This window comes from Morus notabilis, unplaced genomic scaffold, assembly GCF_000414095.1.
Source record: "Morus notabilis unplaced genomic scaffold, ASM41409v2 Scaffold2379, whole genome shotgun sequence".
Taxonomy (NCBI): Eukaryota; Viridiplantae; Streptophyta; class Magnoliopsida; order Rosales; family Moraceae; genus Morus; species Morus notabilis.
The window spans coordinates 3,628-19,204 of record NW_010359817.1 but is presented as its reverse complement, the minus strand read 5'-3'; the positions used below and the strand labels follow the sequence as shown (position 1 = coordinate 19,204).

The window sequence follows — 15,577 nt, the reverse complement described above, 5'->3', positions numbered from 1 at the left end:
CTTCTTTCAAAGACCACCCGCAATCGAATATTCAATTTCAACCCTCCTAAAATATGAAAAATGGGGCTTACGAACTAGAGTCGAAAACCCATTAATCACAATCGCATCAATCTCTCTCTTGAGCCTCTATATTCCCTTTCTCTCTCTAGAATCTCTCTCTCTCTCTCTCTCTCTCTCTGATATACATGTTGAGATTGTGGAAATGGTACCAAAACTCCTTGGCCACTCATCCGGTGAAGACACAGATGATCAGCTCAGCTCTGATATGGGGTTTCGGTGATATAGCTGCTCAGACCATCACGCACACCACCGCCATCAGACAACGTCGGATTCAGGTAAAGAATCTACCCCATTTTCCCTTTTTAATGTACGGACAAGTTCTTGAGGAATAATATCGTCGTTTTGGTGATTCTCAACTATTTTGGAGAAATGGGTATCGGTCTTTGTTGTTTCTTTTTCACTAGTTTCTTGGTTTTTCTTTTGGGCATGTACGGCATTTGCATTTGCTCTCTCAAGAGTAGTGGATGTTTGGAGTTTCTTGAAAGTTTTAGAGCTAATTTTGGAGATGAAAGGATATTAAAAGGAAAAGAAGAATTTGAGTATTATTGTATTGTTCTTTTTATCAATCTTTCTATCTCTCATTGACAAGCAAAGCTTATTTGTTTAGATTTCAAGCTCATATAAGCTTTAGTATATAAACATGGGAGTTTTGAGTTTCGACAAACCAATTATTTTTATACGACAAGCTTTACCATCCTCTTTGTTAAGAGTGACAGTTATCTGTTTATACTTCAGGATGAAAACGAAGAATTTAAGATCAACTGGAAACGAGTAGCTACAACCAGCTTGTTTGGGTTTGGATTTGTTGGGCCAGTTGGTCACTTCTGGTGAGCTGTCATCCTTTCTTGCTTGCTAGTTGCATTTTTACATTTCATCAATGGAAAGAGAAGGAGTGGAGTGTTTCCCTTTCTCCATTTTTGTTTACGTCCTAAAATATGAATGCAGTTCTAATTCGTAAAAATAAAGTTTTAGGTTTGTTCTGAAACCTCTAAATTAAACAAGTTTCTGAAACGCAAACGGTCTATTCTCTCCATGGATGCCCGAATCATTCACTCTTGCACTTCCGTGTAATAACTCTATCAAAGGCGATGCTATTGCAGGGGCTTGGACCAAAGACAATTCCAAGTAGAAAAGCTTCAATCGTTCAATTATTGTACATTTAACTCAATTTTTTGGTTCCTTTTCTTTTTCTGTTACAATCTATTATGAATTGGTAAAGGTGCTTGTTGAATACAAATTTTGAAAGTTTATTTCTGAACTTTTCATCTGCGGGCTACCTTGGGCTTCCTACCTCTAGATTGTGAATTGAGCTTGATACTAACAATGAGGGGAACTTTTTCGTGCTTGCCTTTTTGGTTTTGTATGGAGGAAGTTTGATAGTCAATCGCTATAATGCATGACCCTTTGTACGTATGGCATAAATGTATGTGTTTTTATTCGATGCAGTCAACATTTGATTCCATGCGTCAATTCTTTGAACAAGTGTTTGCTGCTTTTCTTTATGACACATAAAAATCTATAAACTGAACTTTGTCTCGTGCGGTAAATATGTTCACATGTGAAGCTCCCTGCCAGTAGCTTCATTTTCTCAGTGTTTTTTCATGATAACCTCGTTCTTGATATCAGAATTTGTACATTTATTAATGCAACTTGTAAGTTATGGAGATTAGATCGATGCTCTTATTTTCATTGTAGAATGTTCATTTCTAGAAATTGAAAGATGAGATGAGGGGCGTTTTTACACTAATATATCATTGATGAAGGTGTTTGACCCTCCTTAATTTAATCCATTTGCGTAGTTATGCATCTTTACTCTCCTTTTTCTCTCATAGGTACGAAGGTTTGGACCGTTTCATAAGGGTGCGGCGTCGATTACAAGCAAATTCATTTTGGTTTGTTGCCAATAAAGTCGCTATTGATGGGATTATTTTCGGGCCACTGGATTTACTCGTGTTCTTCACTTATATGGGGTTTTCTGCTGGGAAGAGTGTGCCTCAAATCAAGGAAGATGTGAAAAGGGACTTCCTCCCTGCCTTGATTCTGGAAGGAGGTGTATGGCCAGTCGTTCAGATTGTGAATTTCCGATATATACCTGTCAGGTATCAACTCCTCTATGTCAACTTCTTCTGCTTACTAGATAGCTGTTTCTTGTCATGGCTTGAGCAACAACAAGATGCCCCGTGGAAGCAATGGGTGAAATCTATTCTTCATTTGAAGGAAGAAAAAGAAGGTCAAGATAGATGACAGAGTTCTTCAACTACTGTTACCTTCTCACTATTTCCAAGCTGGTTATAGTGGAAAGAGAAGTCAAAATAAATGGAAACAGAAACAAAAAGAAAAAGTTCAAAGTCAAGTCCTAAGTGTATCAACTTAGATTTTTGAAGTTGAGTTTTGGAACTGAAGAAATTGCTTTGGTGCTCTATCCGGTTTTTACTTTGGGAACTAGGAAGTTGACAGCAGTTGTGTTCTCATTACAATTTCACATAAGATGTTGATTTTGGCTTAGTGATTGGTTTTTCCAATGGATCAAGCATGATCATTTTTTTTCTTTCTCATACTCCTTTGTAGATACTCACTTATTAGCACACTGGAAAGGCAGTTTATAATGACATTGATGTAATCCTGTTTTCTGTTGATTTGAAGATTGCTAGTCGAAATAACGGCTCTTTTGTGTTGAAATGGCTGATTCTTTCCCTTTGTAGATAGCATAGAGATTGCTATATAACTCGTTCTCTGACATTTGTTTGTATTCCCTTTGGAACAAATAGAAGGCTCAAATAGCATTTTGGTGGCTCAGAGGCTGTCAGAAAAGGCAACTTGCTCTTCTGTTAGAGACAGTGAAGGGAAAAGCCACCTTTTCTGAGCTTCTAAAACTTGTCCCACGTTTTGCAAGGAGAATGCTACAGAGTACTGATGATGTTCACCACCAATTAATAAAAGATGAGTCTGGTAGTATAGGGTGCACATATATGACTTGTCTTCTATTAGTGATGATGCTTAGTAACGGTGGTGCTCTCAAATATTTTTCTTTTGCAAACAACCATCTATTTAGCACTAGTGGTGCTACCAAGCATTTTTCTTTTGCAAATTGTTACAACTAGCTTTCCTCATTTTTTGTTACAACCACTTGAAATTCCAAGCATTGTGCATTTAACAAAGAAGAATATAAAATCAAGCAAGGCAGAACTATTGAAACATTATTTACCAAAATTTAATTCTGTAAGGTAAAAAGAAAAGAAGCCCCCCCATACTTTTTGAACAAAAAAAAAAAAAAAAAAAAAAAAAAAAAAAGCAATACAGATCAGTTTGCTCCCCAACAATGTCAAATTAAAAAATAAATAAATAATATAACGATAATAATAAAACAGAGCATCAGTGAGAAAACTTCAACAGTTTCTAGGATATTCTAGATTTTAGAAGTATGAACTTTGCTGCTCTATTTGTTGGCTTCTGCAATCAGTTCCTCAGTGTTTGATGTGCCTCACTACTGGAGACACAAGGGTTAAGGCCCTACTCACTGGTGCTTCCACTGTACATAGTATTGCCATACTCTTGATCTGCAATTGTGATATGGAATTTGTTCAAGTCATTTTTGTATTGGTCGGCGTTGTAACTAGAACTTGGGGAACTGTAGGATATGCTGCTTCCCGGCACGATTCCTTCGCAAAGATTCATCAGAGAGGCGTGCCCTTCTAAAGCATGGACTATCTGCTCGATTCGCAACAAATTCTTAAGATTTTTAGCTAGGTGTGTGTGCAGACTTTTGCTAGCCAAGTGTATGCAGCATGGTAAACGTGTCTAGGTAAGTGAAGTATTAACACTAGAGCACCATCTTGTTTATTCTATTTGGTGTAAAGAAATTTACCTGAATCATTCTTGGTCTAAGCCATGCCGAATGGCGCACACAAGCGGCAGCACAAGCAACCATTCTAGACATCTCAACGGTGTTGTAGTTTCTCTGCAGCCGTGGATCAACGAGAGCGTCCAAACAGCCACCTCCAAGAGCTTGTGCGAGGAAAGGCCTAGCCTGTTGCAACAGAACATAAATTGAACAGCAATATTATTGTCAAAAAGTTGACGGGAAAAAAAAAAGCGTTTGATTTTACTGACCCACTCAACAAGGCCCTGACTCCTTGTGGGGTCAATTGAACTGATGGGTGGGCGCCCAGTTATGAGCTCCAAAAGCATGACACCGTAAGAATACACATCTGATTTCTCTGTTACTTTACCACTTGATGCATATTCTGGAGCTAAGTACCTGTGCACATTGATGATTTTGAATACGGGACTTAATTGATGGGCTAATGTGAAAGAAAAAAGAAAGAAAGTCTTACCCAAAGGTTCCTACTACTCGAGTCGAAATGTGAGAAATATGAGTATTGGTGTCAGAAAAGGATTTTGCCAGTCCAAAATCAGAAACCTGATGAGAAGTTTTGACACAGAAAACCAATTTGATCAAATAATATATGAAAGAATTTGCAGATCTCTAACCGATAACAAAATGTTGTGCAGAATGAATATACCTTCGCTTCAAACCTAAAATCAAGAAGAATGTTGGAAGCCTTGATATCGCGATGAATGATCTTTGGATTGCCTGTAATGCAGGATTCAAACGGTACTTAAAATGGAATCCTAGTATTGATCTTTCTCAGCCAAAATATGTTCTTAGAAATTATGTTGCATTAGGAAGATGGTAAGCAATAGCAAAGGGAAAATATAGGATGCAGTACTGCCAAGAGGAAATACACTCAAATGAAGTTGAGAGAGAGAGAGAGATTACAATCTTCATGAAGATATGCTAGTCCTTTAGCTGACCCAATAGCAATTTTCAGTCTGGTCGCCCACTCCATAGCATCTTCATGTTTCCCTGAGACCAATTTGTGTCAATATTTCTATACCTATTTTAATATGAAAATACAGATTGTAGAGGAACCAGGCTTCTATTTCAATTGGAGGATTTTTTTTTTTTTTTGAAAAATAATAACATGACAAATATAGAAAGTTGTATTACAACAATTTTCAAGAACTATGAAATTTAGATATATCAGAAAGTGTAAAGTTCAACTAGGGCGAGTATGAAAAATCGAGTTTTAGTGGCCACAAAAAAGAAATAATAAAAATGAAGTTCATGGGAGGGACTAACAGCTCCGTATACAGAATGTATGTGTATTTATGTATATACAATTCAACCACACACAATGAATTCAGAAACAACAATTGTCATCAATTTTAAGTCTCTAATAACAACCTTTTGCACGCCAGCCAAAGTATAAATTTTACAACAAAAATGACGAGCAAATAATTAAGAAAAGTGATTATTCACAACATGATCACATAATAGAGACTAGCTTACCATGTAGGTGGAATTCCAAGGTGTTGTTGGGAACAAACTCGTAAATAAGGAGTCTCTCTGCCCCAGTAATGCAGTAGCCAACCAAGGAAACCAAATGCTTGTGATGAATCCTGCTGATTATGTCAACCTCCGCCTGGAATTCTCTCTCCCCCTGCCGGCTTCCTGTCATCAATTGTTTCACCGCCACTTCCTTCCCGCTCAGAAGGACTCCTTTGTAGACGTATCCAAACCCGCCCTCTCCAATAAGGTTGGATTCCGAGAAGCCGTTTGTGGCTACTACTAATTGGTCATATGTGAAAATGCCATGACTTGAGAAGTTGGATTCAGGGGGGCTTGGAATGTTTGGCCCGGAATTGATCATTGAAGAAGCAGCGGTAGTAGTAGCCGCATTGCTTTTGATTGGAGCTGCTGATTGGAGATATGAATTTGGTTGTGGTAGAGTAGAGGCAGTGAAGCTATCTAACAATGCCAATTGAAACCATGCACAATATTGTATTAGTGAAACTGTATGTATACAATGTATGTATTTTTAGGACATTGGAGATTTCAAATACCCTATTAGGATGACATAATTTTTCATTAAATTTCGTTAAAGGGTCATAAAGATTTTATGATAATATAGCGGTAACATATTTTTCATACCCTATCATGGAATTCTCCGTGTCATGAACCAATTCTAAACATAGTAAGATTTAAAGAAGTATTCATGAACTAATTCTAGTGTAGTTTTGTGATGGATCAGTAAAAGGATAGTGGCACCATGAGATTTTTCCAAAGGAAATGGATCACATATTCCATTTAGAAAAGAAAAATGACAATTGGTGGGAAGATATGCCGAAAAATGACAATTGGTGGGAAGATATGCCAAGAAAATACATGCCATTAGGGGAAAAAAATGGAAAAAAATGGAAAATGAGAGTTGACGAATAGTAAGCTGAATATACAAGTGGCACTAAAGTCTCACCAATTGGGCCTAAGATGGTTGCTTTGGGAAGCCAAGAAAGGCTCCTTCTCCGACGACGTTGTTTGCGAAACGCATGCAACAACGAGAAGAAGAACGGCGACAACAACAAACGCGACGACGGCGAATCCAACTATAAAGCCCGGCGAGAACTTTACATTTGCTCGCGGCTTTTGTATCTGCACTGCCGCCGGCCAACTTCCGTTCGCCGGTGAAGACGGCAGTGACGGTAACGGCGGTGAAGAGGATGACGACGGAGGCGTCTTTGGAGAGTCCTGTGTCGGCGGCGATGTAATTGGGGAGCTGTCAGGTAATGGCGACGGAATATTCTCCCGTACTGGCGGCGGTGACGGAGTAATTGATGTGGTTGAAGGAGGTGGTGATTTTGGAATTCCCTGTGCCTGAGGCGGCGGAGTAGCGGTCGGAGGTGACGAAGGTTCTGGAGGCGGCAGCGGAAGAGATTTTGGCGCCGGTGGCAATGGAGTCGTTGTTTCCGAAGGAGGCGGCGGAAGAGATTTTGGCGCCGGTGGTAATGGAATCGTTGTTTCCGAAGGAGGCGGCGGTGAAGCTACGAAATGCAAAGGCGGCTACACAGGCGGTTCCGGCTGAGACGTATCTGCGGGCGCCGGCGCCGGAGGAGTAGAATATGAGGGAGGAGACAATGTTATTACTGGTGGCGGAGGCGAGATAACCGGATCGCGCGGGTCATCGGCGGCTGGAGATATAGCCGGAGGAATCGACGGCGGAGGTGCGGCAGGGGCGGGCGGAGGTGGTGGTAATGGAGAAGGGAACGGCGGTGTAATTTGCGGCGGAGGAAAAGATGGTGACTGTGGAAGTGGTTGAGATGTGGCCGGAGAGAGATTATCCGGCGAAGGCGAAGGCGAAGGCGAAGACATAATTGTTTTGGTTGGCTTTTGGAAATAATAACAAAAATGTGGTGAAGCAATTGAAAAACTTTTGGTAGTTAAGTTTCAGATGTTGAAGAAAGATCTTCAATTGCCACATAAGTTGTCACGTTTTACTAGCTGAGCGGAATATTGCAAACTATCGTAGAGTAGTAGAGCAGTAGTATATGAGCAGCTAAAATCTGGAGTTAAAATCATATCTCAAATTAAATTAAAATTTTGAATTAGTGAATTAAACCAATACTTAAAATTTTGAATGAGTGAATTAAACCAATACTTAAATCTTGACTTGCCCGTGAACCAATTTTTGGTTGTGGCTATTATTGTCACTTGAGCTTTAACTAACCCAGCGTCACTCGTCATAAGTCAGTCTTAACTGTGTGAATAATTAGCTTAACAATTTTGATTGGATTATTACTAAACATCTCGAGGACGATGAATTAGGTTTTATTTTTTTATTTTTTTTATTTTTTTGGGCTTTTAAGAACAAAACTTTGATTGAATTGGTAAATTTTACATGCATTGTTTGTTGTGACAGCTTATTTTATGAATTCACCACTATATTAGAGAGCACGGCGGAGCCACCTATGGATGAGGGTTCGTCCCACCTATTATTTTTTTTCTTTTAATTTTGTATATAAAATTTGTATTTTACCTCTTAAAATTCTATATTTCTTTATTAATCACAACTTATTAGATCAAATACACCCCAACCTAAGCTCAATTAGGCCCCAATCTTCTAACTAATTTATCTGACTTCGTCACTGTTAGTGAATTAAAGTCTAAAATCAATTAATAATATTAGATTTAATAAAAAAAATCATTATTTTCTGATCATTATTCAGAATTTAAGATTGTTCTTTAAAACAAACTCACAAAATATGGGCAAGATGCCTCGGTCCAAATTTAACTTCCATCACTTTGGGGGCAGCGTACGACTATTTATTACACTTTATCAATATTAGAAGTTGAAAGAGTAGCTTACTCTTGGCGCAATGAGCAAATCCTTGAGATTTCTTTTCACCCAAAAAAAAAAGGCAAAAACAAAAACAACATTTACGGTAGAACGTGCATAGTTAGTGAGAACTTTTTATTGTAGTAAAAATTTAAATGTGATTATTTATAAAAGTTTTTTATTATAGTAAAATTTAAAATTTAAATTTAAATTGGTAAAATAAATAGGGCCTTATTATCTGAAAAGAATTATTACTTTCAATCATTAGATTATTTTTTTAACAGTCAGATCTATAAATGTCTATATTAAAAATTTACGATATGTAATATAAGCCTCATTCATTTTGCATATTTAAATTTTCAATTTGAGCTGAGATGTGACATTTTTTGAGAGCTTTTAACTGTAACAGAAAAAGTTAGATGTGATATTTTTGTAGAACTTTTAATTGTATAAACTTAAAATTGAAAATTTGAATCGGTAAAATAAATGATACCCAAAATATTTCTATTTCAAATTAATCGGTTAAAAAATCAATTTATTAATAAAAAAATTTATATTAATATAGCAAAATAACTTTATCCACTATAAAAGTTAGGGGTGACAATTCGTATTACGTGTCGTGTTTTGATCATTTTTTTTAATTTATAGTTAACCTGAACACGACCTATGACACAAAATTTTTTAAAAACCGCAACACGAACATGACACGACCACTTTATGGGTTAACACGACATGATACAAAAATGACACGTGACACAAAATTGACCCGTGAACCCGAAATTAACTCAAAAATTGTTTACTTTTATTTAGTTTTTGACATATTAGAAATAACTTAAAATTCATAACACACTAAAATACAATAACATCCATTAAAATTATCTAATAATAGTTTAAGATTTTGAGTATAACTATCATGATATCACAAGTTTATAATAAAATCAAAAATATGTAATGAAAGATATATGTATTTTTTAATTTTGTACGAGTTTCATGTCGTGTTCGGGTTAAGCGGGTCCAACATGAAATTAACCTGTATTTTTAGTGTCAATTTCAAGTACACTCAATTCTGACTCGAACATCTTTTTTTCTAACCTTAATCCATGAAATTTATATCATTTTTTAAATCATATTATCATATCATGACTTATATTATCAGTCTTAATAAAAACACCCCACCAAAGACGAGGGCTTTATAAAAATAACTCAATAAAAAAATTTTATTAGTAAAATAACTTTTTAAAAATTTATATTTATAAAATGATCACTTTTTATAAAAAATAATTAGATAGTCTTTTTTTATAATAAAAAATAAAAAAAATCATTTTATTAATTTTATTTTGTTGAATAGTCATTCTAGTATATTATCGGGACAAAATAAACACGAAAACTAGGATATAGTCACGGGGTGGGAAAACTGGAAAAGTGATCAAGTGATGTGGCAGAGCAACGGGGGTCACTGGGGCTTGTCGTTGATATTGGGATTCCAGGTCATTGTCATTTGACAGTGGGTCCCACTGTTGGACTTCACTGCCTACCACTGTTCCTTACTTCCTAGTATTTTAAGCGGGAATTAGATAATGGGTCTTATCTATTTCTCATTAGTTTAACAAGGTAATTATCTGCACTAATGAGCTGGGTAGGAAGGAAATTATAACCCCTTTAGTTCACTGATTTGAGTTTATAATTCAAGTTGATATGTAATTTTATGTGAGAATTTTTTACTATAATAAAAAAATTAAATGTGATTGTTTTTAAAAATTTTTTACTATAACAAAATTTAAATTTTAAATTTAAATCGGTAAAGTAAACGGTACTATTGACTTATCGGCAGGTTCAGACTCCAGGCGAAGGTTGCGGACCAAAAAGTCAACGTTTTAAGTATGAGAATCAATGTCTTTTTTGGTAACGAAAAATTAGATGAGAAAACATCGTCTAATCCAAAATAGTGGAGCACACTGTTTGTGCTAATAATTAGTTTTAAAAACGATACTATTGTTAGGTAAGAGACAGTCAAGCATAGATCACAAATGGTGCGTTTGGAATTGATTCTAAAACGTTTTTACTTTTTGTATGAAAATAAAAATAAAAACGTTTTTATTTTCATTTTGGAATAATTTCTGAAAATACGTTTGGTAGTTTTATTTTGAGATTGTTTTCAATTTTAAAAAAACTAAAATTGTATTTAGTAGTTTAATTTTTAAATAATAATATATTAAATAAACTGAAAACCCATTTCCTTACTACCTCATCAATCAACGGAGATGAGTGGGGGAGGGGGGCGCAGTCGGAGACGGCAAGAGAGAGAAGAAAAAAAAAAACTGAAATCCGTTTTCAGAAAACGAAAACGTGAAAATGAAAACGTATTTTTTTCGTTTTCAGTTTTTCACAAAAAGACAAAAACGTTTTTGTTTTTGTTTTCTAACACAAACTTCGCCAAACGCGTTTTTCATTTATGTTTTTAATTTTTTATTTCAAAAAACGTGAAAAATGAAAATAAAAACGGTAACAAACAGGCCCAAAGTTTTTTTTTTTTTTTCCTCTCTATGAAGGCTACTATATATTTAATAAAAGCCTATATTATTCGTTATGAACACCAAGTGAAGTCTAGAGAATTGGAAAATGACGACCTAGGACTTTTTTTATTTTATTATTATTCAGTAACAGATTCTCATTTTTCGTGATGAAATTTCAATTATATCATTTTATTAACATGTTAAATATGACTTAAGTTGATGTGACTTTAGATTTTTTAAATGTTAATTGACGAAAATATGAATTAGATTTATTTCCGTTTCACGTGTGATCCTAATAAATTATTATATGACCATTAGATTGTGAATACGAGGACACCATGTATAACTTGTCAAATTTAGTTAAACATCGTACTTAAGAGTGACCTTTTGTACCAAATTTAATTTGGCACTACATAAAGATGCTTAGTGACAGTCTTCGCAAAAGTGTCCCTTTTAATCCTAGTAACTTTTCCTTCTCGAGCCACTTTTTATCACGCACTTCAACTCCTAAATATTGACGCCAACAAGAACGTCTACACAATGAAGGATGACATTGCTTAAACACATCTTAACTTGAAGGACCAAGAACACCACTTTCCGACCAAAGATGGGTCAATGGGCATCATCACTATTCATGAAGCATGCCATGGGTGATGGGAGCACAAAGAGACTATCAATACTACTATATCATTTCATTGTAGATGTCCCATATAAACTATGCCACCACCACTATTTTATTACGCACTTCATGATATCAAAAAAAAAAAAAAAAGTGAATCAATAGTGGGGTTTAGTTGGGACCACGCACAAGTGGTTGATTCTTTGTTATTGGCAGTAATCTGATGGGAGAATCACCATTTTAATAATCATTGCAAGAAACATTAAAAATAACGTTTGCAGTTGATGACAACGAAGCTGGGTAACTGCCCCCTTCCCCATCAATGAATTACACCACTTCCCCAACTCAAGCAAATATATGGTTTTTACAACTAGAAATGTTGAAAATCTTATAGTGGAATTTTTTGACATATATATATATATATATCTCAGAGAGTTGGACTTTTGTTGCAAGCAGTTGACCAATATGACAAAGACGAGTATCAACTTGTTCACCAGTGTTTTTTTTTTCGTTTTTTTCCTGGGCAAAAAAAAAAAAAAACCCTGTTTCTTAGAGGGAAAGGCTAGGTGTCGCATTTTTGTTCACTCAGGATCTTTAAGAGTTGTTTGTCATTTTCCTTCTCCAAAGTTACTTTACGTTGACGGTTGGTTTTCATCAACAAGACTTCACTGAATTATCATTTGGTAGCCTGTTAGATTACTGGTTAAAATTTGTAATTTAACTGAAGTTTACGCTTTTGGTGTATTGTAAAGAGTATTTAATACTGTGTTTGAATGGAAGTAAAAACGCACAGAAGTGTAACCTTCCAATCCAGCATAGTCAAAGTCAACATAATCGTTGAATGGACCCACCCCATCACCAAAAAACGAAGAAGAGCTAATTTCCAAACTCCTTTTCATGCTAGAATCAACGTAATCAGTACAAGAATTATCACAACTGGTACCAAAAGTTTCCACTGAGTACTACATGTCGTCCATCGAAGAAAGAGGAGAAACATAAGCACCACCAATCTGTGGGAACAAAGTAGTGTAATTTTCCATTCCAACGCAGTCAAAGTTGACGTAATCGTTGAATGGTCCCATTCCACCAGTTGTTGCACCAAAAAACGACGAAGAAGAGCCAATTCCCAATATCTTCTCCATGCTAGTATGACCCAACTTCTGCACCGAATATGGCATGTCGTTTGATGCACGTATTTCAGAGATCAACTCTTTCTTCTTTACCAGAAAACGACGTAGAAGAACCAACTCCAAATCTCCTTCTGATGCTAGTATCAGCAGAATCAGTACCGATATAAGCACAACTGACGCCCTAACTTTTCAACCGACATGTCGTTTGGTGAATTCACCAAAGAAAGAGGGCAACGACCAGTAAGATCAAAATTTTCTTCTTTACCAAAACTCTTTCGGATGGTGGTAAAACCAAAATTAGCACAACCAGTACCCAACTTTTCCACCGAATACGACATGTCGTTTGAAGAACGCACCACTGCAGCAAGAGGACAAACATCAACTTTTTCTTCCTTGCCCGAAAACGACAATCTGTTCCTGACGTTATCAAGAAGCGCCAAGTACTTCCCCTTCAAAACCTCCAACTCTTCCAATGTCGCACCACAACTCCCCCACTCTCTCTCAATCCACGCCTTCACTTTCTTCACCTCTCTGCTTTGCCCTAATTCCTTCATTCTGCGTTTGAGCCGCTCCAGTCGTTCCGTTTGGCGCCTCCGTTCTTCGGCTACGAAACGACCATCCATTGGCGTCATTTAGCCGCCGAGATAACGACGGAGAACGTTGTCGACGGAAGAGTGGCCGAAAGCAAAATGATTTCCAGTCGGAGAGAGGACGACGAGGGCGATTTGGGCGTCGTAATAGTAGCACAAATCGAAGGCCTTCGTCTCTTTGAGAAAGTTACGTAGTTCTTCGCTTTTCTTCCTCCTTCTTCCATGGCTTCATTGAAGCCTCTCTTTCTCGCCATTATTGAAGGCTTTCTTATTATTTTCTGAGTCGTTGGTTTCCCTTTTATAACAAGGTGCTAGCCGAGTTTAGAAAGAATACTTGCTTTCAAAGTAAGTTCAAATGTGTAATAAGTTCTAGCAAAAAAAAACCTTTAGTACTCTTTTCAGTAAATTGGCACTTTACTAATAAAGGAATGATTAGTGAAACAAGAGACGACACAAAAAATTGAGGTAATTAGGTGGTATACCACTTTTGCCAACAACTTAATAGTTTCTCAGTCACTTTTGTACAATCCATTTGATACGAGTAACTTCTACTTTGCATAAACCATTTTACGAGTCAAAATAATTAGAAAACAAACAACTAAAGGAAGTTAACATCAGTAACCAGATACCAAAAAAAAAAAAAAAAAGAGAGAGAACTGCTACCACTTCTTCTTCACCGACCCTATCTCTCCCATTCTCTTCTCTCTCTCTCCACCCTAAATTGCAAATTCTGTTATGTGGTTGCTGAATCTTGTTTCTAAAATAATGGTTGGCAGAGTTAGAATGCATACAGAATGAGAATAACAATGGCAGCAGCTAACGTCAAAAGCTTCGGGGTAGTTCTACCGGAACTGCTAACAGGAAAACCACCGGTTAGTGAGGGCACTGAGTTGGGGAAGTGGGCATTAACTAATTCAGTGCAACAAGACGACTGGACCAAATTTTTTATTCTACTAATCAGAAGATCATCACCTCACCTGTGGCATGTTTATTTATAAGAATTGAGGAATTAGAATGAAAAATGAGAGTTAATTTCATGTTTATTTATTCTTTTTTTTTAATCATAAAATAGAAGTAGCATTAATGGGTCTTATTCAAATTTAAGATCAAGTAAGGAGATTAGCACTCTCATATTCTCTTGAAATTTGAAACTCTCTTCCTGATATTAAAAGAATATTAACATTTAATTACTATTATACTCCTATTTTATTTATAAATATAAAATTAAAAATAAAATTTAAAGAGTTGAGACTTTTGATAAGTATTTGAAACCGTATTTTCCTAAAGGATTAAATAGGATAAGAAAATGATATTTAAATCTTCTCGTAAGGAACAAATACATTAGATTGACACTTTCTTTTCTTTTCTTTTTCTTTTTTTTTTTTGGCTGTGAAAATGTATTTACTGAAAATTTGAAAAAACCACAATTTTACGGTTTTGATTACAGGCTCTTCTTGCAGACTAACTGCGATCCGGGGAGCCAAAAGCAGAACTTAGACGTTTCTACTGTGAGGAAAAAAAAAAAAAAAAGCAGCCTTTTTTTTTTTTCTTTTTTCATTTGGCTTCTGCTCATGTGTTTTGCTATAGAGTCCTACAAAATAAAACCAATCCTGAAGGCAGTGGCCGCTTGTAGCCTGTAGGAAATAACTACAATTATACCCTGCACATGTTTGCTCTTTTCTGTCAAAATGTTCCACAATACGAAGCTGCAAGACTCTGTCTGAAATGATCTTGTTTCAAGCACTTCCCGGCATGCCTTGCCTTAGCTTGGTTAGGACTTGGGGTGCAAAGAAGATCTAAAGCACATCAATATCTATAGTCCTTTTCTTTAGCAAAAGATAAATTAATGATGCTATAAAAGTCCAGCCAATTTCATATCATTCATCACCAAATCCACCTTATTAGAAAGGCTAGCTCTTCTATAGCCCGAAATCAACAAATCATAAGTTGATCTTCCAAATTTATACAAACCCTTAATACGCTCCAAAAACAAATCTAGCCTCCCATATTCTCCCCGCCTAAAGTAGGCACAGATTACCTTTTCAATAGATCATGATGATGATTACAATTTTAGTGGAAATTTGCGTAAATTTAGACATGTCCCACTTAAAATGAAAGGCTGTCTCCACCGTTTATTACAACCTATGTGCATATGAAGGACAAGTCTATTCTATTTATATTATTTTTTACGAACTTAATATGTATTCATAATTGTATTGGCCAAAAAATTCATAATGATAGTAACAATCTTTTCTTGTTTTATTTACCAAAAATCATTTTCATGTTTTTTGAAATAAAATAAAGAAGTTCAACTAACTCTCACTACTAAAAACTTTTTTAAAATTTTTTTTAAATGACTAATTATAATCTAAGACGTTACAATTAATTTCGATTTTACTTTTAAAAAAATCCCTTATCTCATTGCCCCTATTATATATTTTCACATAAGTAGCAATATTTCTCTAACAATGTTCAGTAACAGAGCTCGCAC

General features: G+C 35.8%; 2 protein-coding genes across 3 annotated transcripts; one reads left to right on the top strand and one right to left on the bottom strand.

Annotated features, from left to right (window-relative positions):
* The first annotated feature begins 23 nt into the window (after positions 1 to 23).
* Positions 24 to 3,024, top strand: LOC21384435 (PXMP2/4 family protein 2). Of its 2 annotated transcripts, XM_024163764.1 has the most exons (4): positions 24 to 335; positions 796 to 887; positions 1,893 to 2,159; positions 2,829 to 3,024. In XM_024163764.1, the coding sequence occupies exons 1-4, from the start codon at positions 186 to 188 to the stop codon at positions 2,839 to 2,841; spliced, it is 522 nt and encodes a 173-aa protein (XP_024019532.1). In that variant the 5' UTR covers positions 24 to 185; the 3' UTR covers positions 2,842 to 3,024. The 2 variants fall into 2 exon arrangements, with proteins under 2 accessions (XP_024019532.1, XP_010093531.1); XM_010095229.2 differs by lacking the exon at positions 2,829 to 3,024 and having other exon boundaries at positions 1,893 to 2,704.
* Positions 3,025 to 3,516: 492 nt separating this feature from the next.
* LOC21384434 (proline-rich receptor-like protein kinase PERK15) lies at positions 3,517 to 7,270 on the bottom strand. Its single transcript, XM_010095228.2, is given in 9 exon segments — positions 3,517 to 3,768; positions 3,926 to 4,087; positions 4,171 to 4,318; positions 4,395 to 4,480; positions 4,584 to 4,654; positions 4,841 to 4,927; positions 5,414 to 5,868; positions 6,378 to 6,961; positions 7,046 to 7,270. Coding segments are annotated over 9 exon segments (2,070 nt in total).
* Between the last annotated feature and the right edge of the window lie 8,307 nt (positions 7,271 to 15,577).

Bases quoted from the DNA above. Each gene is read 5' to 3' on its own strand.
- LOC21384435 (XM_010095229.2), top strand. From the start codon at position 186: ATGTTGAGATTGTGGAAATGGTACCAAAACTCCTTGGCCACTCATCCG. The intron at 336-795 runs GTAAAGAATCTA...TTTATACTTCAG, and splicing joins TCAGACAACGTCGGATTCAG to GATGAAAACGAAGAATTTAA. The intron at 888-1,892 runs GTGAGCTGTCAT...TTTCTCTCATAG, and splicing joins GGGCCAGTTGGTCACTTCTG to GTACGAAGGTTTGGACCGTT.